At 39.7% G+C, this 22,102-nt stretch overlaps 1 protein-coding gene across 1 annotated transcript; it reads right to left on the reverse strand.

Moving 5' to 3' along the window:
* Positions 1-11,090: 11,090 nt before the first annotated feature.
* LOC143543448 (putative leucine-rich repeat receptor-like serine/threonine-protein kinase At3g14840) lies at positions 11,091-21,727 on the reverse strand. The gene is made up of 23 exons (XM_077035766.1): positions 21,532-21,727; positions 21,306-21,468; positions 18,375-18,446; positions 18,231-18,302; positions 18,084-18,155; positions 17,377-17,448; positions 17,208-17,279; positions 17,046-17,117; positions 16,889-16,960; positions 16,739-16,807; positions 15,793-15,864; positions 15,453-15,518; positions 15,241-15,306; positions 15,138-15,173; positions 15,003-15,046; positions 14,555-14,928; positions 13,667-13,859; positions 13,282-13,428; positions 13,064-13,197; positions 12,780-12,990; positions 12,463-12,700; positions 12,229-12,379; positions 11,091-11,626 (listed from the first exon to the last, which is right to left on the reverse strand). Exons 1-23 carry the CDS (start codon positions 21,614-21,616, stop codon positions 11,231-11,233), a joined length of 2,949 nt encoding a protein of 982 aa, XP_076891881.1. The 5' UTR covers positions 21,617-21,727; the 3' UTR covers positions 11,091-11,230.
* Between the last annotated feature and the right edge of the window lie 375 nt (positions 21,728-22,102).

The following is a 22,102-nucleotide window of genomic DNA, read 5'->3' on the forward strand; positions in this document are numbered from 1 at the left end:
CGCAGTACGCAAGCTGGTCCCGCAGGAAATGCCTCCCAATGGTGAAGGACTCCGCCTGTCCCCGCAGCCTCGGATACAAGCCATTAGGGAAGGCCACCCGCGCAGCAAGGCTACACGCACAAGGCACTTAGCTCTCATTCAGTGTCACCTGAAGGAATGAGCGAAGCCGGGAACAATCCCGCACAAGGGCGGGAGGGGGAATACTCCCGCCCAAATAAGCCAGTCCGTACGATACGGGAAGATCTTCTGTACTGTACCTGACGAGGTATGGGAAAAAGATCTGACTAAACATACGACAGCTTATGGACAACAGTATGGCGAGCAGCATGCTCCTACACTGTATGTCACTATTAGCCGCTGCCTACTCACCAACTCCTGTCATACCACGTGCGTAGCCGGCAGTTGGTGGAAAAAGAATAGTATACAGCAGGCCTGGTCGCTATCAGCCGCTACCTACCCACCAACTACTAGCAGGGCACGTGCGTAGGCTACTGTTGGTGGAACAGGAACACTGTTGCAGCCGGCCATACCTCCTTGGAAACCTACCTTCGGCTATAAATACCACAAATGGTATGACCATCTCATCTCATCATAACATATTATCTTATATCATCATATTATACCTGATATCTGCTCTAGCAATCTCTTAATATACTTTTATATTTAAAGAGCAATCTAGTCTGATTCTCACGCCGGAGGGTGGTCACAAGGAGGAACCCCCCCTTCTCAGTGACGAGCTCACAGTGTCTGTTTTGCAGGTTATCAGAAGAACCATCTTCTCAGGGTCCAACCCCTCGTGGGAAACAGCTATCCAACCCCTAGGTTACCAGTAATCTGCCCGGGGTCCGGTTAGTGTTTCTTCATTGGCGCCATCCGTGCATAAAGCTAGAACTACATTTTTATCCAGTTTTTTCAAACTTCTACAAAGATGGTTAGAGAAATTCCGGTAACCACAACCCCAGCTACTGGGGGGAATACCGGTAACACAGTTTTTACAAACACTACCCCGGTTACCCAAGCCGGGGCAAGTGAAGTAAATTTTACGAACACTACCCCAGTTACTCATGCTGGGGCAAGTGCAGTAAATGATCGCCTACTGGGATCCACTGATACCCAGGTTGAGAAACGAAGACTTCCCCGCCAAACTCTCGATGAAGTTAAGGCATGGGCGGAGGCACGACAAAAGGAATTCCAGGCTGAGTTGGACGAACGCTTGCGTTCCGTACAACAGGCCGACGAATTCGAATACTGGGAGGATGACTCGGAGGAATCCGACTCCGACGCGAACCCTCGCTATAGGGCAAAAGGGAAGCGTAAGGAAATGGAATCCCAACCGAAAAGGCATTTTGGACAAGCCTTCAAACCAAAAAGCACAGGTGGAAGTCCACGAGACTTCTCCAAAACGTTCAGACCAAACGTTGCAAATGCAGGAACGTCCAAATTTGCAAGGGACATTGCGGAAGCAATCGCCCCAAAGAGTGCCAAACAAATGCCTAACATAGGCACATATGACGGTATATCTGATCCAGACGATCATTTGAACAGGTTCATAGCGGGGGCAACCGTCAGCAATTGGACGGAACCCACGTGGTGTTACATGTTCCAAATGACGCTTGTTGGGGCTGCTAGAGTTTGGTTTGATCGTCTACCGGTCAACCACATCTACGACTGGGCAGACTTCCAGCAGAAGTTTAGCCAACACTTCAGCCAGCAACGGAAGTATACCGAGGAGCAATGGACAATCCTCAAATGCATACGAGAAGAAGATGAATCTCTGCCAAACTTCATCACTCGCTTCAACTCAAAGAAGCTAACTTTGGGCAATATCAGCGAAGATCTTGTTCGCGCTGCCTTCATCCAGGGCGCGCATGACCCAGAGCTCATCCGCACCCTAACGGGTAAAGATGGCATGCCATCCACATGGGATGCCATCATGACAGCAGCAAAACGCTATGCGGAAACGGAGAAGCAACTGGGCAGAGATCTACCACAGAGCACAAACCTCTACACTCAGAAGACGAGAGAAGACAACGTCCTCACCGCCCGATTAAATAAAAAGCGGAAGCTAGGCATTTGGCAGTCAAGGGTAAACTTTGACACCCCATCTGGCTTGCAACATCGATTGGGCGGAAGGGATAATGTACAGCCGCACCGAAACTCCAGATGGACGCCACTCACCAAAAGCGTCACTGAGATATTCGCCACTGAAGAGCTCCCGTGGCCAAAGCCTCCAATAATCCGACATCATCACGATGCTGATCGGAGCAAATACTGTGACTTTCACAAGACAAAAGGCCACAACACTGAAGAATGCATAGACGTAAAAGACATGGTCGAAGCATTTGTCAGAGATGGGACGCTCGCGCACCTCGTGGCGCAATAAAGGCTGAGCAGGTGGGTGCGTGTAGAACCCCAGCTGGGGAAAACACGAATAAAAATTCCAGCTTCAATGTCGAGACTACATGCTGCGTAAAGAACGAGATCCCGAACCAGGTGCGTATCGGCTCGATGGCACTCCCATCCCAACAATATGGAAGGGAGCTTATTTACACAGTTTGCATGTAAATCAATTCCAATTTGTAAAGAAAAGGCCAAGAGCCACTTCTAATGGAAATGATTCTCTTTAGAACATCGAAGCTGATGATTTTACATTTATACTTTTCTGAACACTGGTGACGGCATTCACATTACGTGAAGTCGTTGCGTGGGAAGGCGGTCCTACCCGCACAAACCCAATAACAGGACAAAACCTTCACGCAGGTCAGTTGAAGGGGAAAAGTTCAGCACCCAAAAATGAAAGTGCCGGTCTATCCGCACGAATTATAATGAGGAAACTGAACAATAACCTATCAACAACCGCGCGTCGAACGGTTAAACTATGCAACACTGGTGACGGCATTCACATTACGTGAAGTCGTTGCGTGGGAAGGCGGTCCTACCCGCACAAACCCAATAACGTGACAAACCTTCACGCAGGTCAGTTGAAGGGGAAGAGTTCAATTATCCCACTAAATGAAAGTGCCGGTCTATCCGCATGAATCATGAAAGGAAACTGAACACTAACCTATTGACAACCGCGCGTCGAACGGTCCAAAACAAAATTCTTAAAAGGATGAGGAAAACCTACACGCAGGTCAGATAAGGGTAAAGTTTTGCCATCCTGCTAAGTGCAAGTGACGGTTCTACCCGCACAATCACGAAAGAGGAAGCAAAACTTCACACCTATTATCAACCACGTTCAAAGGTTAACTTATCCTCAAAAGATGAGGAAAACCTACACGCAGGTCAGATAAGGGTAAAGTTTTGCCATCCTACTAAGTGCAAGTGACGGTTCTACCCGCACAATCACGAAAGAGGAAGCAAAACTTCACACCTATTATCAACCACGTTCAAAGGTTAACTTATCCTCAAAAGATGAGGAAAACCTACACGCAGGTCAGATGAAGGTTAAAGTTTAGCCATCCTACTAAGTGCAAGTGACGGTTCTACCCGCACAATCATGAAAGAGGAAGCAAAACTTTAACCCATTATCAACCACGTTCAACAGGTTAACTTATTCTACACTTGGAAAATTGCTAATTTAAACTAAGTATGCAAGTCATAAGTTTATAAAGCAAGAAACCCAAAGAAGGAAATAACAATCTTATACGCAAAAAGATTAATATTTCACAAACGAATTATTACAAGAATTACCCGGCCTACGAAAAGAAAATAAATACATCTATACAAGACTATCCTAGCAATGGGAAGGGATCTTCAGGATCAAGCTTCAGGGCCGCTTCCACTTGGACCCGCTCCATCAGAAGAACGGGGCGGTTCGAGGAAAGCTTTAAGGATAGCTAACCCATCATCAGCAGCAGCTACTTGGTTCACCTTCTCCACCACTGGATGCGGAAAGGCGGCGTATTGATTTACTGCTTGGTCATATATGGCTTCAGTATCAACATTGTACAAAGGGAAGTTGGAAGGCGGGAAGCCTTTCTCAACGAACCCTAGACCAAGCAGGAAGCCGGCCCGTTCCCCATCCTCGTGAGAAGCGTTGAGGGCTGCGCTCATAGCATCGTCGTAGGATGTCTCTGAGAAGACCCGATGCACAACCTACAAAAGAAAATATACAAGTGTCAAACACCTTTTCTATGTACAAAGGAAAGCGTGAAGACGTAAAGCTAAACATACCTGAGGCAACGCTTCTCGAAGAAGCCATTCCTTGGCAACCAGAGCTTCTTGGAGGGCGGCTTGAGCTTGGGTGCGGGCGCGTTCGGCTTCGCTTTTGTTAAGGTTGGCAAGTAGCACTTCATTTGCAGCAGCCTCTTCAACGCCCTTAAGCTTCCGCTCGGTGTGATCAAGCACGCCCCTCTGGTCCAGGATCTCTTGGAGCTTCTTGGCATCTTCCATCGCCAAGGCATCATGAGCACGTTGGAGAGCCTCCAATTTGGCCTTGAGCTCCTCGTTCTCCACGCGTAAAGGCTCAGCAACGGCTTCAGCCTTGGTGGCCCTCTCGGTTGCGTTCCTCGCAGTCTCCTTAGCCAGCCGAAGCTGTTCGTTAACAGCTTGGGCAGCCTTGGAGCGGGCCTCGAGTCGCGCTTGAACCTCAACCTCGAGGGCCTTGAAGGCCTTCTCCTTCTCCGCAGCAGCTGCGGCCAACTTTTGGTTCTCCTCCCGAAGAGCCCGCGCTTGAGATACTTCCTTGGCGCGAGCTGCTTTTAACTTGTCGTTTTCACGACAAAGCAGCTCGACGCGCGGCTGCATCCGGGCCTGGAGAACCCGAAGCTCATTGGTTAGCCTACCCTCCTGGTAGCTAGCCATGGCTTCCCCCAACGCACCATGGGGAGCAGCGTGGCGAGCCCATTCCACACACTCCACAGGGGTACGAAGGGTTGTTCCTCGGCGTATGTTCCATCGCGGAACATACACTTCATTGGAATCCGACACTGCAAAAAAAAAAAAAAAAAAAAAAAAAAAAAAAAAAAAAAAAAAAAAAAAAAACAACAAAAAAGCAGTTAGGAAAAAGATGATAAAAAATACAAGTGAAAAAGGGCCAAAGGAACCCTACGCACCTGTAGGGTCTACAACAGGCCTATAGCCGCCGAACCCATCACCTGAACCCAAAGGAAACCCATCCAAAAGGTCAGGCAGATGGGAAGGTGGCAAAGATTGGCGAGTACTCCCATGCGTACCTGATGGGCCGGCCGTCGGTGCCGGTGGCGGGGGCATGGTGGCAGCCGCCGCAGTCGCTGCCCGCAGAATCCGCAGCAATCGTAACCGCCGGCTCGGTGAAGGATGCTGTAAAAATCGCACTCACGGCCGGCGGTGACGTCAACTCGGCTGGAACAGTCGGCTCAGAGTGAGCAACTGAACCAGCGGGAGCAGGCGCAGGCGCCTGGGTCGACGCCTCAGGTAGGCTGACCAAGCCTACCGTCATCGGCGGAGAGGTACTCCTCTGCGCTCCACCCTGGAATGCGTCAACATCCACGCCTGCACAAGAAGATAAGTGTTAACAATAAATTTATGAAGTATGATAAATCTACAAAAACAAGGATGTTTGTACTTACGGGTTTTCTTGAGCCTGAACGTACGGACGGGCGGGGACGAGCCCGATGGAGCCGGTCTCTTGATGCCGGTCACCGTCGTCGTCGTTGGTTCTCCGGAGATAACAGTCGTAGCCTCCGGAGCAGTGGTCTTCTCACCACCGGGGTTCCCCGCCACCTCTTCACTATCTGACTCGGTGTCAGATAGGAGCACCGGATCAGCTGTGGAGGCCACCTTCTCCTTCCCTTTCCCGCCGGCAGCCTTCTTCTTCCGCACCAGCGGAGGACCATCTGCGGATTCCTCAGAAGAAGACAGGATGTCAGGAATTCCAGCAGCGGGTACAGCATTGAGGGGTTGAGGATAGAGTATCGCCTTACCTGGCCGCCGTTGGCTCAGGATCTTGTGGCCCAGCGGATAGACCTCCACAAACCGATCCGCCGTTTGCTCCAGGATGGGCAACTCGTTCTCGTCTAGAGCACGAGTGCCCACCCGCACGGGACCGTCAGCTTCCCGCGGGTACAGGAGCGACTCCAAATCGTTCCCCTCTGAAAGAAAAGAAACGGGTAGAAGACAAACTCATATCAGCAAGAAAGACAAGACATACCATAAGGAATAGAGTTCAAACCGTATTCGAGAAGGATGGGAAACCGAGACGCATCCTTCCATACCCGGCTCATCCCCAGCATCACCATCCCGGACTCCGCAAACCGGTAAACCGGAGATTGGACCCGGGATATCTTCGCGAACCATTCCGCCTCCTGGTAGCTGGAAGCGTGAAGGCTCGGAAGCGCTTGTCCCTTCTTAAACTTCATGGCAATGGGGATGGCGCGGGCAGAAATGTAGAAGAACTCCCGCTTCCACGATCGGAGACTGCGCTCGGTCACGCAGATCTTCAAACCCTTGATACGGGTTGTCAGGGTGTACCACCCCTGGATGCACCTCCAAGTATAGAAGGTCATCAGGCGATCCACATAGGGCTCAATACCCAGAATCCGGCACACCCACTCGAAGTGCCGGATCTTGGCAATCGCCATCGGATGCACCTCGGTCAGGTGCACACCGTGCCTCTCCAAGACACGGTACACAAACTTTGTCAATGGGAACCTAAGGTTCCCATAAACAAAGAATGCAGCATATACCCCGATCTTGCCACTGGGGGCATCGTACACAGTCTGGTGGGGTTCAGGAAACTCAGGCTCAAGAGACTCAAGCATGAATTTCCTGACGACATACTGGTACTGATCGACAGGTAGAGCACACCGGCACTCGCCAGCAGTACTCCTATCGTCGGCTACAGCTTCAGCATCATGGGAAGACATATTGCCGAGGAAGAAGAAAACGATTTCGGGAAAATGCTTGCCTGAAAAGGGGAGTATTTGCCGGAAATCGCTAAGAAGAAGAGAAGGGTGAAAGTGTGGATTACAAAGAACCCTCTCCCCTTTATATAGTAATCGCAATTAATGCGGTGAATTTAATGCGGAGGAGAGAGAAATCGAAGGTGCAATGAAACTATGACACGTGGCAAAAAGCAAGCTGGAAACAGCTGTTGAAAGGACGTGTGCCAGTAATTTCGCGGCCACGCGCCCGAAAAATCGCGCCCACGCGCCTGAAAAAGCGTCTGGAATGACCATATAATGTCACGTCACCATAACTTCCTGCACGTTCTGACACAGTCAGAAGAAACCGTCGCACGACGTTTCAGAGGTTTGGACTGTTCCTATCTTTCCACCAACCTTTCGAATTTCAAAATTCAAAATTTAAAAATATTAAAAAGTAAGCGGGAAAATACCCCTTACCTTGGCAAACAAGTAACCGTAAGACGGATGCGGGTACAGTGTAAAGGCAAAACCCTTCACATACCTAGCACCCGCAGGGAATTGAAGCCAAGTAAAACCTTGGCAAACAAGTAACCGTAAGACGGATGCGGGTACAGCGTAAAGGCAAAACCCTTCACGCACCTAGCACCCGCAGGGAATTGAAGCCAAGTAAAACCTTGGCAAACAAGTAACCGTAAAACGGATGCGGGTACAGTGTAAAGGCAAAACCCTTCACATACCTAGCATCCGCAGGGAATTGAAGCCAACTTTGGCGAACAAATAACCGTAAGACGGATGCGGGTACAGTGTAAAGGCAAAACCCTTCACATACCTAGCACCCGCAGGGAATTGAAGCCAAATATTCCTCGGCAACCAAATAACCGTAAGACGGATGCGGGTACAGTGTAAAGGCAAAACCCTTCACATACCCAGCACCCGCAGGGAATTGACGCCAGGAATACCTTGGAAGTAAAGTAACCGTAAGACGAGCGCTGGTACAGTGTTAAGGCAAAACCCTTCACATACCTAGCGCTCCGCTGGGAATTGAAACCAAGAAGGATCTTCTGGGCAATGCTTGCGGAAACGGAAATAACATCCCCGCATAGCGGGAACGTCGAGAACTACGTTGTTGGAAGCTCCAGGATGGAATTGGTGGTTTTAACATAATTGATCACTATGTTCAAAACTACCAAAACCTCATGGAAAGTCCACACAAGTGGGACTCAACGCTCCTGACTTGCGAGGAGGTTACAGACCTACCCGCATCATACCCAAAGACCAAGCAGGAAACTCGGGAATTTCTGCAAGTGACAAGGACTTCCGCGGGAAGAATCCCCATGGAAAACCTTAAAAAACCCTTTTCAAAACCCTTTGCTTAAGTCCAAAAGTTCACCTCACTTTATTAAACACGCATGAGAAGAACATTGGACTGGGGGGACTTGAAGAGGTAGGTCCCAGCAGAGCCCAGTTGGACCCGCAAGACTCACCTTAAACAGGGACGTCTGCGCAGAAACCAACTAGATCCGCAGGACCAACCATGCTCAGAGACGTGACGTCCTTACGCGCAGTACGCAAGCTGGTCCCGCAGGAAATGCCTCCCAATGGTGAAGGACTCCGCCTGTCCCCGCAGCCTCGGATACAAGCCATTAGGGAAGGCCACCCGCGCAGCAAGGCTACACGCACAAGGCACTTAGCTCTCATTCAGTGTCACCTGAAGGAATGAGCGAAGCCGGGAACAATCCCGCACAAGGGCGGGAGGGGGAATACTCCCGCCCAAATAAGCCAGTCCGTACGATACGGGAAGATCTTCTGTACTGTACCTGACGAGGTATGGGAAAAAGATCTGACTAAACATACGACAGCTTTTGGACAACAGTATGGCGAGCAGCATGCTCCTACACTGTATGTCACTATTAGCCGCTGCCTACTCACCAACTCCTGTCATACCACGTGCGTAGCCGGCAGTTGGTGGAAAAGGAATAGTATACAGCAGGCCTGGTCGCTATCAGCCGCTACCTACCCACCAACTACCAGCAGGGCACGTGCGTAGGCTACAGTTGGTGGAACAGGAACACTGTTGCAGCCGGTCATACCTCCTTGGAAACCTACCTTCGGCTATAAATACCACAAATGGTATGACCATCTCATCTTATCATAACATATTATCTTATATCATCATATTATACCTGATATCTGCTCTAGCAATCTCTTAATATACTTTTATATTTAAAGAGCAATCTAGTCTGATTCTCACGCCGGAGGGTGGTCACAAGGAGGAACCCCCCCCTTCTCAGTGACGAGCTCACGGTGTCTGTTTTGCAGGTTATCAGAAGAACCATCTTCTCAGGGTCCAACCCCTCGTGGGAAACAGCTATCCAACCCCCAGGTTACCAGTAATCTGCCCGGGGTCCGGTTAGTGTTTCTTCAGTATGATATAAACAAGCCAATTCAAGTGGAATGAGTTGCAAAATGGTCGAACATATATGTCAGCTTACGAAACATGTTAGTCATGTTTTTGACCCAATACAAACCTGTTTAGCCTGACCTAATTCGTTTATTTATATCTTGTAACTTTAAAATCAACAAATAAAAAGAAAAACAGATTATAAAGAACGTATATAAATTACATTTAGATGATAATTTTTAGTTGAACAAATAATTTGAGTGCAAGGTGTCAAATAAAGAATGGAAGAACACCAAATTTGGTCCATAGCGGGTGGATGCATAACTTTCTAGTGTTCTATCATTTCGTGCTCATACCGGTGGGCCCAGCCTTTTTATAAAACTAATAGTTTCACCCTTACTTTTATGTTCTATTGCCACATAGGATCCTTGTGTTTTATAAAATATGACCGACACCCCCACAAATAACTTATAAAAATTAAAACTCAATCAACATAAAGAATTTGTTTCTTTTAAATCACCAACTAATATGACTGCTCTATTTCCAGTTTCTTGATGGGATAAAACGGACCGAACGTATAGCAAACCATTCTATGGAAAATTCGTTTGCAATCGTTTGTTTAATAAATGAATGAATGTAAGCAAGGGATTCAGTTTAAATCAATGTTGTAAAAGTAAGATTACAAGGCCGAATACTCTCCGAGTACTCGCAACAAGGTATGTCACCGATGTGAGTTTCTGTAAATCCGCCTAGTTACTAAGAATCGGTCAGATGTGGTCAACCTCAGCCAGAATCACATTTTATCGGTGAACTTTGACCGATTTTGACTCAAAAAAATAAAAATAAAACATAATTGTTATTTCAATAATATTAAAGAACAAATATCATTTTTTTAATTAATGATTAGTAATTTTTAGAATATTTTAAATTTAAAAATGTATTTCTTTTATTTATATTGATATTCACCTATTTTGCTATAAATATTAGTAAACTTATGATATTTGACATATATATAATAACCAAATATTAATTTTCTTTATATTTACCATGTCCGAGTACTCTTCGAGTACTCACCGAGTACTCCCTCCAAGGAGGTCGGCCGCCTAGGGACCGCCTAGCGACTTTTGCAACATTGGTTTAAATAGTTAAATGAACAAACATGAATAATGATCATGTTGGTGAATGTTTCATAGTGTGTTTGCTATGTATGCCCATTTACATTCATTTATACTCGTTAATGTATTGTTGATTAGTACGTTGTTTTTTATTAGTTTATATTTTATATATTTTTTTAAGTTTTATTATATAAATTGTTAAGTATTTTCAGATAATTATGTCGAGTAGTTAACTTTATATATATTTATTTTGGGTGAGTAATTGATTAAATCAAATGCTTGAGTTCAAGAACGTTGTGTTTTATTTTTCAAATTACTATATATTCGTTTGTGTTTGTTTATGAACTTAATGAACAAACATGTAGCACTGTTTGGTTATGTGTTTGTGAAACGTTTGTTTTATGAAAAGTGCTTATCAAACGAATATGGACAAAATACAACTTTATTTTATAATTTTTAATGTATAATTTGATATACTGAGTTGTATATGATATAAATTGAAATATTGAATTAAGGCTTATTTGATGTTAGATCATACCAAAATGTATGTAAATATACAAAAGCATATATAGTACCAAAAAAAATTCAAATTTTTGTAGATCATTATATATTAACATTTATAAAAAAACAATAAATTAACTTAAAACATGTACTATGCAAATAAAGATGTAAATGGAAGGACACACATTTATTAGTTGTACAATTCCAAAAAAAATTCACAACTCAATTACAAAATAAGAAATTCACCTTATAAACTGGAATAAACAAACATCACAACTTTATAACATATAAATGTTGAGTCGATATCAAACAATAAGTACTCTATATCCATATAATCAATGTATGCAACTATTCAAGTATTCAATCTAAGATAACAACTTCTTTGCATCACTATCTCTCCTTTGCAAATACTCACTGAACCCATCAACCGGATAAAGATCAACAGCCGACGTTGAAGAATCTGTATACCCGAATGATGTTTCCGTCATTTGATTCTCACTTTTTATCTCAAGTTGCTTCATCAATTTGTCACGAACCGTTTGAGAAATTGAGACACTTTGTTCAGCAATAAACGTTTCAGGAACAATTCGGCCTTCTAACATGCTAACCACTGATGACATTGTTGGTCTACCGGTTGGAGATATTGTTGTGCATAATAAGGCTAAATTGATAACTACCATCACCTCCTGGATGTCATATTTGGAACCCAGTTTTGGATCAACTAAATCCATTAAGTTACCCATGGCTTTCAAAGCAATGGTCTGATATAAAGACACAACATGATAACGAGATAACCGAATTACTACAACATTATTTTGTTCATAAGTATATCTAATATTAGGTTGAGAGCATAAAAAAGGCAATATGCTTCATTAATTTTTCAGGAGTAAGTCCCCCAACTAAATTTTGGTGTATTAAATTCCCTCAACTTGTATAAGTTCCAAGAAAAAGGCACTAAGCTACATATTATGAAAGTCTCTTTACCTGTTTAATATACACAATACTTTTTTTTTCTTTTAATAATAACTTGTTAACTCTTAAATCGGTAAAAATAAAGATGATATAATATTTTTTTTAAGTTTTTTTTTTTGGAAAGAAAAAAAAATTAAATTAAATTTCACTTTATAAAATTAAAGCCAAGTTAAGAATTAACATGTCGTAGTTTAAAATTTTTTCGAAGTTGAGAGAGTTTAATATGCAAAAGTTAGTCTGAGGGACTTTAATATGGTATTAACCCTTACTTTTTTCATGAATTTATTCAATAAACTAGTTATTAATAAAAAAAATAATAATAAAGAAAAAAAAAAGTGCTAGAGCTCAATTGGTTTGAAACTTAGTTGGAAAATTCAAGAATACTGCTTACCCGATCAAGAAGAACAAACTGATTCTCCTTTGCCCTGTCAGCAATGTTAGGCACCCCGCTTACAATCTCTAAGAGGACGATTCCATAGCTATACACGTCTGCTTTATCTGTTAGGTAACCGCGCATCGCGTATTCAGGAGCCATATATCCACTAAAAATTGTAAATAAAAAGAGAAATCTTTAATGATTAATGTATTGGATATGATATTATATTGTAAATAATTAAGGACTCACTAAGTTCCGGCAACACGGGTGCTAATATGGGTGTTCTCCTCTTCATCAAGTTTAGCCAAACCGAAATCAGAAATTTTAGCATTTAAATCCTTATCAAGCAGCACATTAGTTGCTTTAATATCTCTATGAACAATCTTCAATCTTGATTCTTCATGTAGAAAAGCTAACCCTCTAGCTATTTGTATACAAATTCTGTATCTTCTTGGCCAATCAAGTTCCAATTGCCATTGTTTAGGCCCTTCAAACAATAAGTAAAACCATATGATTTAGATTATGTTTCTCTCTATAAGTCAAAACGGTTCAAAGCATTTATTTACCAAATAAAGCACGAGCAAGACTGTTATTTTCCATGTATTCATACGCGAGTAACAATTGGTTTCCTTCAATACAACATCCATGCAGCTTCACAAGATGCGGATGTTGCAAAGCGGATATCATGCCTAATTCATTCAAGAACTCTCTATTTCCTTGCTTTGATTTAGAGGAAAGTTGTTTAACTGCTATCAAGGTTCCATTTGGTAGCACTCCCTTCATTATACCACAATATTAATTTTCAACATTGTAAAAAACTAAATTCTCAATGTCATGTGATCGAACATACCTTGTAAACCGAGCCAAAACCGCCTTCTCCAATCTTATTATCGAAATCAAAATTGTTGGTTGCAATTTTGATTTGCTTCAAAGTGAAGGAACCAGTGTTGAGCTCTAGACCGTTCAGCTCTATACCATGCAGATCTGTTGAGCCGCAAATGTGATTGAGAACATGTAAACAAGTTAGGAGATTACTAAATTTAACTAGTCCGGGTAAACATAGCATACCTATAGTATCTTTATGGCGTAAATAACCAAACCACCATAAAAGTGCTAAAATTAGGATGATGAAGGAAACTGCTCCAACCACAACTCCAACCACAATCCCATTAGACACACTGTTATCTTTTCCCCGCGGTTTTGGAACGTAGAAATCTGAATGATTTAATTAAATAAAGACGGAAAATATTGTTAGGTTGGGAAATCATAGAATAAATGTAATCCTAGTATCATACATACAGAGATATAATATGAGCTTTTGGTTTGGATAAGTTAACACTAGAAAAGATTTACATGGATAAGTTCACAATCTACCATATAAACATCATAAATAGTACACAATCATGAACACCACATAAATCATCAAACACATAAGGAGTTAATAACAGCTTACTTGGATCAACAGAAATAGCTGAAATAAGAGGACCGTAATTTCCACGAAATGGGATATTGGTTGTTCCTTTTCCTGCCCAGTAGAGACGAATTTCCAAACTGCTTGTAACATTTACTGTATAAGTCATCACGATTGGTTTCATAGCACCACCTGCTCTAGCACTGATGTCAAAATCCTTCTTCCTCCGCACACCCTACCAACCGTTTATAACCAACAATAATTAGCTAGTAAGCTAAAATATAATCAGATTTCAAGTCTAAACATATGTATTATTAATTGTTAAAATTAACTTGATTACAAATAACCTTATTTATTAACCTAAAATCCTTAACCCATACAAAATCCTTGTTAGACTCGAAGTAGGAGAAAAACTAACTCAAAAAACCCCTGAGTTTGTAAGTACGGCTATAGATCTCCGTACTTAAGCTACTAAATACTTTTCTTTTATCTAGTTATAGTTATTAATAGAGATGGCAATTTTAATCTTGTTGTTAGCTAGATTTTTCTATTATGACATGTATGATAGTTGATACTTGATACAACTAAAATCAATCATTTGGCTACTCAATCCATTTCACTTTTATGAGATGTACGTTTCGACTTTTGACCTCAACCCATTTTAAACTTGTTACTAAATCAGTAAAAAACCCCTAGGTTTGTAAGTACGACATATCTTCCTGCTTCTGTTATTTATTCAAATAGTCGATACTGTTAAATATGGATAATTACTAGTTATTTATTATTGTTTATAGGCAACAGGGCTTGTTATAGGTTCGTTTAGGGTGTCTGGTTTCCTATATATTGAGGGTTCCGGTCCATTGTAATTACAATATTTACGAATATTATTATTCCAGTCTCTTAAACAAATATATATCCATCAGAACTCACCTGGATGTAGATATCGAAGACACGTCTCCCAAGGCTGCCATACGTTCCATCATCAGTAAAAAGAATCCCAGCAAAGTGAAGACTTACATTGTAGCTTTCATTTTGCATACAGGAAGCATAATATGTCAAAGATAAGGCTGACGCGCGTGCACTTCTGTATAGTTCAGAAGTGTTCTCTGGGAGCCCAGAAGGATTTTGAACAACAAATCTGTCACGTCTATTGTCATCCAAGAAGTTACCGGTATTGCTAAAACCCCATCGCCCGTCTACTCCTGAGAAATACGAAGCACCGCCTGGCACCTGGTCACTTTCGTATTTTTGATCTCCATTCCATGATTCCCCTCCTCCACAGTTGATATACAAGGACGTCGAAACTAATATAAAAAAAGTTAATTAACACGCCAAAATTTCATCAAGCGTACAATAATAATATGTAACTTTAACATACTTGTTGGACATGAACTATCTCCCAAACATGAGACCTTTCGGCTGCTAAAATAGTACAAAGGTAGAATTAGAAAGAGAATGCCATAAAAATATAAATTCTTATTTTAATAAAACAATTCAAGGCATAGAAACTTACGAGTTGTTATCCGTTGAAAACGAAGCAAAGATGTTTCTGCGCAACAGAAACACCAATATTTAGATGGTGTAATAAGAAAGGAAAAAGATGGTGTTGTTCTTACGTTTGTTGGATCAGACACGTTGAATGCCTTAAGCTATCAAATGTAAAGTTGTTGTATGATAAATCACTGCAAGAAAGTTCACAATATTAGTCCGTCTGTTAGACAGCCGTATAAGTTAACTTATATGAATAGCATCTTATTCGGTAAAACTATACATGGTCCCAAGTTTAAGTATGCTACTTATATACAAGTCTAGCGGTCGATAAACTTACATACTCTTTGCTGAAGTGATCATCCAATTAGGTACACTTCCAGATAGGAAGTTTCCAGTAAGGTAACTAAAAATTAAAAATTATAACAATAATTTAGTGAGGCGTTGCCGTTATACCTTAAATTTCCCAAACAAATAACGATGACATTCAAATGAATCATAAATAGCGATATGCAGTATGATCGTGATAAGATATACTGTTTCCTGTCCCTTTTATGAGTTACATTAATCTTGCAGTTACGACGTTATATCGAGAATCTTATTAGAACTACAAAACATATATGCCTGCACAATCGGATGTGAGATACAAATTAATACATTAGAGTGATATGCTTACGTACATATTGTCAGTGCCGTTTAGATCAATGAACCTTTCAGGAATGGATCCATTAAGTTTGTTAAAGCTGAGGTCTCTGAAAGAGCAACATAGACAATGAAGGTGTGAATCATTGTAAAAGATTGTAACTAATACTCTCTCCGTCCCATTAAAAGTGTCATGGTTTGAAAAACACAAAGTTTAAGTTAGATGATTACTTTTTTTTGCTTACCAAATGACAATAATGCCCTTGGAAATTAGTTCCATCAGTATTGTTTATTAATGTTAGTTGTGTGTGTTTAAGGGTAAAATTTGAAATTGGCTAATAAATTTTTATAGTAGACATTGTTTTAATAAGCAAAAACAAACACAACCTAAGTATACTTTGTTTTAATATACAATGAGTAATATAATAATCCAATATTTCAACACACAAATTGATGTGGGCCCAAGTGTAGAAGAGCGGGCCATGGTGTTTATGGAGGCCCAAGATCGCGGCTTCGAACGGGGTTGCACGAAAATGGACATAACTTAGGCTACGGGCCTCCGTTTCAGGCGTGCTACCGGTCAAACGACCGTTGGAATGTGGGCCACGTTGTGGTAACTGCCATAGGCAGGTTATCCCGTTTATTTTTCTGAAATAAGGCTTCTAGATACACTTTTGAGCCATTTTTGTGTTTTTCGTCTATTTTTCGAGTTTTGTTTTGGACTGTTGTTGGGCCTTTGGTTGTTTGTGTTGGCCCAAACCTATTTTGGGTGTTCTATTAATATGTTATGAACGCTTGTGACTGATGATTGATCAAAATTGAATAAAAAACTTTTGGTTTTCAAATTCATGACTTTTGGGTCGAATTTGGGGGTTTGGGGAAGGATCATCATAGGTATTCGTAGAATCAACGTGATTTGCCTTCGTTCTCTATTGGTACGCTGCATCACAAATAATACTACATTAAAAGAAGCAATTCACTCACACAGTATCAAAAGGTGTATTTTTAAAGGATGGACAGGGCGTATCCGGTCCTCTCAAGTCGCTGATTCTCCTGCATTTCTTGATTTAGTCAACATAAATACTAGATCAAAATGTCAAGAACATAAAATATCTGATGCGAAAAATTACTAACAAGTCTGTTAAATTTGTCAAGAGAGTAATGTTAGGAGGTATTGGCCCTTCCAATCCACTGCCCATAATCCTTCTGTTATTCAGAAACCATATTCAAATATAATTGCTATATGTAGGCAATAAATGGAAAGAAAAGAAAGAGTATGAAAGTGTCTCACAAGCTCGTGAGACTCGTCCATGTTCCAATGAAATCCGGGATCTTCCCAGAGAAGTTGTTACTACCAATCCGACTTTTAAGAAACAAAAATAAATAGTCAATTTATCTGTCCATATAAAATGATCAAAGTGATAACTGGATCCAACATGATAGTAGAACTTACAACTCCTTCATATTGATCAAGTTTGCAAATGATGCAGGTAAATTCCCGGTGAAAAAGTTGGCGTTCAGTAATCTACAATAGAAAATGAAACAGTTGTGTATAGATAGTCATCACAAAATGAGATACAGAAAGCAACCACAACAATAGCAACAAATTCACTAAGTCTTACAATCTCTCAATGCTTATAAGCTGCCCAAGCTCATCAGGAATTGGTCCAGACATTCTATTGTCCTCGACCGTTCTAATTGACAATAGAAATGTGGTCACAAACAGCAAAAAGAGAATAGCATATGCAGTGTTGCAAAAATCATTATTAATCGGCCACTAGTCGTAAGTCAGTGAGTTAATGATTAAGTTTTTGCTAATCGATGACATTAGTCAGTAGTCCGCGGTAAAAGATCGGCCCAAATCGGTCAAAACTCGGAATATATAAAAAAACTTTTGAAAGGCAATTAGACCTTGATTTTCTCGTTGATTTGTTATGTTTACGTTTAATTGTTTATGTTTGAAGTATTTATGTGAACATTTATATGTAACTTTTCAAAAATACACACACACACTCTATACTATAATAAATATTAGGAAGACAAAAATATAATTTACAGAATTTTAAGAGCTTAAGTAATTCCAGATTTTAAAAAATATGGTACAATCATTTTAAACATATTGCTAACAATTAAACCAATTTCTCCCTATGATCTTTAACCGGCGTAACTTTTCATACGTTAATTTTCTTTTTAATTCTAACATATAAAAGTTCCAATTTAATTAATCGCTAGTCCGTACCTTATCGCACGACTAGTGACTACCGAGTTTTACAACACTGATCATATGTTACACAGGTATATTGAATTTAAAGAGAGAACAGGTTTTTACAAAGATTTCAATGTGACGATGTTTCCGAGTTGCATTGGGATCGATCCAGTTAAGCGATTCGCAAGAAGAGATCTGCAAGTGAGGTTTTGATGTCAAACTCCAAAGTCAATAGTATGTTACATATTATTATAAGTAATGAAGACTGACATGTTTACAATTTGCTCCATGGAACCCCATTCTGGAGGGATGGTACCACTGAGACAGTTGCGAGTTAAGTCTCTGTAATATTAACATTCACAACTCAATCATTGAATAAATACAAACAGATTGAACTAGGAACTTAGAGCATACAAATACTGGAGATAACGGAGATTAACGAGTTCCGGTGGGAGGATGCCTGGTAGACTTTGTCCTTTCAGGCTTCTGCATCTCATAACAACCAAAACTCATGATCAGAAACCCAAATTTGTTTTAGTAATAGGAACTCGCAATAAAAATTCGAATTAAAATTATACATTTCATTTTATTATATATATAGATGTTCATTTTATCAAAATAAAAATTTATTCAAACTGTCAAAATGATTCATCCGGCTCAAACATCCATTCTTCTAAGCTTTTTGAGGAATATGTTACAGGATTGTTAACACGTAGTTTACAAAGTCCATAAAGGTTGACATTTTTTCTTTTCTTTTCTTTTCTGCATCTCTAATTCCATCTTCTAACTCACCATCATTTGTATCATTTTCAATATCATGTCCAATTTCATCTTCTAAGACATCTTCAAATTTCAATCTCATGTCCCTCACGGCAATCAAAGGCACAAATATATATTTAAGTTCTAAAGACTAGCTACTAATTAGAAGTTCATCATTTGGTTATTATTTCATAATACTTTAGTCGATTGCTATGAACACGTAATTTAACGTTACCACTTTGAATATTTAGGATGTTGTAACTTTGAGTGGATTATTTGTTTAATAAACTTATATTCTTTGTTGTTAAAAAACTCAAGCTTATAATGTTATTAGAATTAAAATAGTCTTTTTTTAGTTAGAATCAAATCCATCCGAATTCAAATTTCAAACTCGATTCATATCGAAATTCCAATTGGCTATTTTGAATTCGAATCGAATTTGTCGAATCTATTTCGAATTCGAATACAACTTCAAAACTTAAAATTCGATTCGTTGAAGAATCCTAAATGACGGCTTCTATAGAGTAATAATGAATTTATTAATCGGGAAAATATAAACATGAAGAACCTTAGGTTATGTTATGATAAACCTCTTTATTGTTGTGTGTCAATCGAAAGTTTCGTACAAAAGTTAGCTAGTTTCATTTATTTGTAAACAGTTATGAGATTTTTTTTACTAGAAAACTAATACTACGATTGATTTTTAAGGCTATATGCTTGTATATAAGGAACCATCGTAAGTCAAACGACCGCATATAAGGAATCGCCATAGGTCAAACAACCCTATTGAACGAACCAACATAGTTTAAACGATCATGTACAACTAATCACTATGATTTACACACTTGTATACAGATAAATAACTAATGTGACATAGGAGAAGATGTATAATATAACCGTTTTAAAGTGTTCCTTAAGACCGCCCGTTGTGAGCTAACCAGGGGCTGTCACATGGACAACTTAATGTCCTAAATGCTATGCTGGGTGAATTAAAGGTGGCGCTAAAGAGCAAAGTGTTACCCCTTAGCGCCCCTTTAACACAAAAAAGGGTAGGATCCACCACTCTCTATCAATCACATGTCTCTTACATTTATTTTATTTTTGTTTTTTCTTTTAATTATTTTTTAGTTAGATTATAATACAATAGTTAAATGACGGGCCAATTAAAAGTTGGCCGTTCAAAAAAAAAAATGACGGGCCAATTAAAAGTCATTGTCTGACAAATGGCGTGCAATTTAACAAGTAGATGCTAATTAACTTACATCATACAACTTAAGCATGACTATGAAATATTCAATTTGTTTTCCGTTAAACTAAGTCCGTATAAAAAGTAATCAATTTACACCTATAATTCCATATATATTTGTATTTTATTTTCTTTTTATAAATTACATGTGGTTTTTATTTCACCTGATATAATATGAGTGTTTTTTCTTACTTTTTTTTTCTCAAATGACTGTCACTATATTTCAAATATTCCTCCCAAAACTCCTATATAAAAAAATCCCTTGCTTGATTTAGAATCTAGAAGCTTTAGTAAAAGGCAAGACTCTATGATGTAAGTTTTATCGGAACTGGAACCTATTATAGTAAAGTGGTTCGGTTTCAGAACCGGTAAAGTTGGTTCTGGCCAGAACTATTTCGGTTGTTTATTTATCAAATGGATGTGCAAACTTTACAAATTACAAAATAATTAAGTTTATATAATTGTATGTCTTCTTTCACGGTAAAATTAATTTAGATTACAACATGAACACCCGTTATATTTTTTATTAAACTCAATTGTTGAAGTTAAATTAATTATTAGCGGCGATAGATTAAAGGAAGATCATATCATTTTATATTAAATTAACTTGATAGCTTAAAACAAAATTGATCATGACTGCTAGGAATTGAACGCAAAGAAAAGAATATTTGAATTAAAGAATGATTGAATGGATACCGTTAATAAGTTACCCTACAAAAAGACAAATTGGAACAAATAATCCCAGCTGTTGTGTATTGACTGATAATAATCTCAACTTTAACAAAGGTCCGTTGAGACAATACACAAAAGTTGGGATCATTTATTTCCAATTTGCCTATAAAAAATGAGGATTGGTAAATTTAGTAAAAAGGTTTTTGATATTCCGGTTCTTCGGTTCCAAGTTTAGAACCGCCGGTTTTACCCGGAACCGAACCGGAAACCGTTTAATGCAAATTATGAGAACCGAGAACCGTAAGGTAACACACGTTAGCTATTCCGAGGGCACATGTTCGATTCTGGTTCCTCGATTCTGATGGTTCCGAGTTAGATTGGAAATTTCAAAGTTGACCCTTAAAATAAGAAAATTATATTCGAGCCCCTCCAAATTCAGTTTATTTTGATTTTCATTTTTTAAAAGGTAATTTACATCACCCAACATCATAAACCGCCAATAAAAACTTCGTTTAATTACGTTTTTACACGTAATTTCAAGATTCGTACATGTGATCTAAGTGGTGATATCTACACCAATTACCACTTGATCCACTTAAAATTTCTTTTGGAAATATCTTCCATAATATTGTAATTGAAAGAGCAAGTGATGGAAGAGGAATAATTACATGCTATTGACATGGCATATCGTGTTGTTTGGTTCCGGTTTGCAAGTGACATTATTCTCATATGTTCTAGTGCCTATACCACTAGTCCAATAAACACATGGATCCTGTTCGAAATCCCAATCCGCTTTACCCAGCTTTCTTCCCATCTCCCTTAATGTATCCACTACAAAAAGACGTTTTAAGTAATTAAACCATAAAACGCGCAATATATAATATCATGACTAACCTTCTTCCTGAGGAAGGCATGTTGTGTTGATGGATGCAAAAGAAAAAGGTAGCAATGTAACACATAGAAAAATTACCAATATCATATTGCTTATATGTATATATGTTTTCAAAATTGATTACATATAGATATACTTATATCATAAATATCTAAGTTATTGAAAATGTTCGGTACCAAGTGGTGGTTGGGACATAAATGCTGGTTATGAATACCATGACTTATTATTCGTTCACTCTTTTGAATTATTCAAAGTTACATAATAAACTTTATTTAATTTGTCATCTTTTAATAATGCATAACTAAACGTCCCAATTGTCAATGTGGAAACAAAGAAATTGATGTAACATATATCCTAAGCACTTTTTATCAAATAATAATAATAAGACATGGTTAAGTTTTATACACTGTTTTGTTTTTCTTAAAATAATATTGTATTTACTTCTAATTAGGTTTGTGCCCGTCATGTTGCGGTGGTGCATTAACGTGCATTCAGTTTGTATGGGTTAATTCGTTACAATACTGGTATCTATCGACATAGAAAACAGCAGTAACACTCGTAGAGCTTATAACA

The sequence above is a fragment of the Bidens hawaiensis genome, unplaced genomic scaffold, assembly GCF_021521415.1.
Source record: "Bidens hawaiensis isolate Kalapana, Puna unplaced genomic scaffold, B.hawaiensis_p1.1 tig00013121_1, whole genome shotgun sequence".
NCBI lineage: Eukaryota > Viridiplantae > Streptophyta > Magnoliopsida > Asterales > Asteraceae > Bidens > Bidens hawaiensis.

Coding starts and splice junctions, on each gene's coding strand:
- LOC143543448 (XM_077035766.1), bottom strand. CDS start 21,616: ATGATATTGGTAATTTTTCTATGTGTTACATTGCTACCTTTTTCTTTT. Junction 15,047..15,137: donor TTTTCAACGGATAACAACTC/GTAAGTTTCTAT, acceptor GTACTATTTTAG/CAGCCGAAAGGTCTCATGTT. Junction 12,701..12,779: donor TCTTGCTCGTGCTTTATTTG/GTAAATAAATGC, acceptor TATTGTTTGAAG/GGCCTAAACAATGGCAATTG.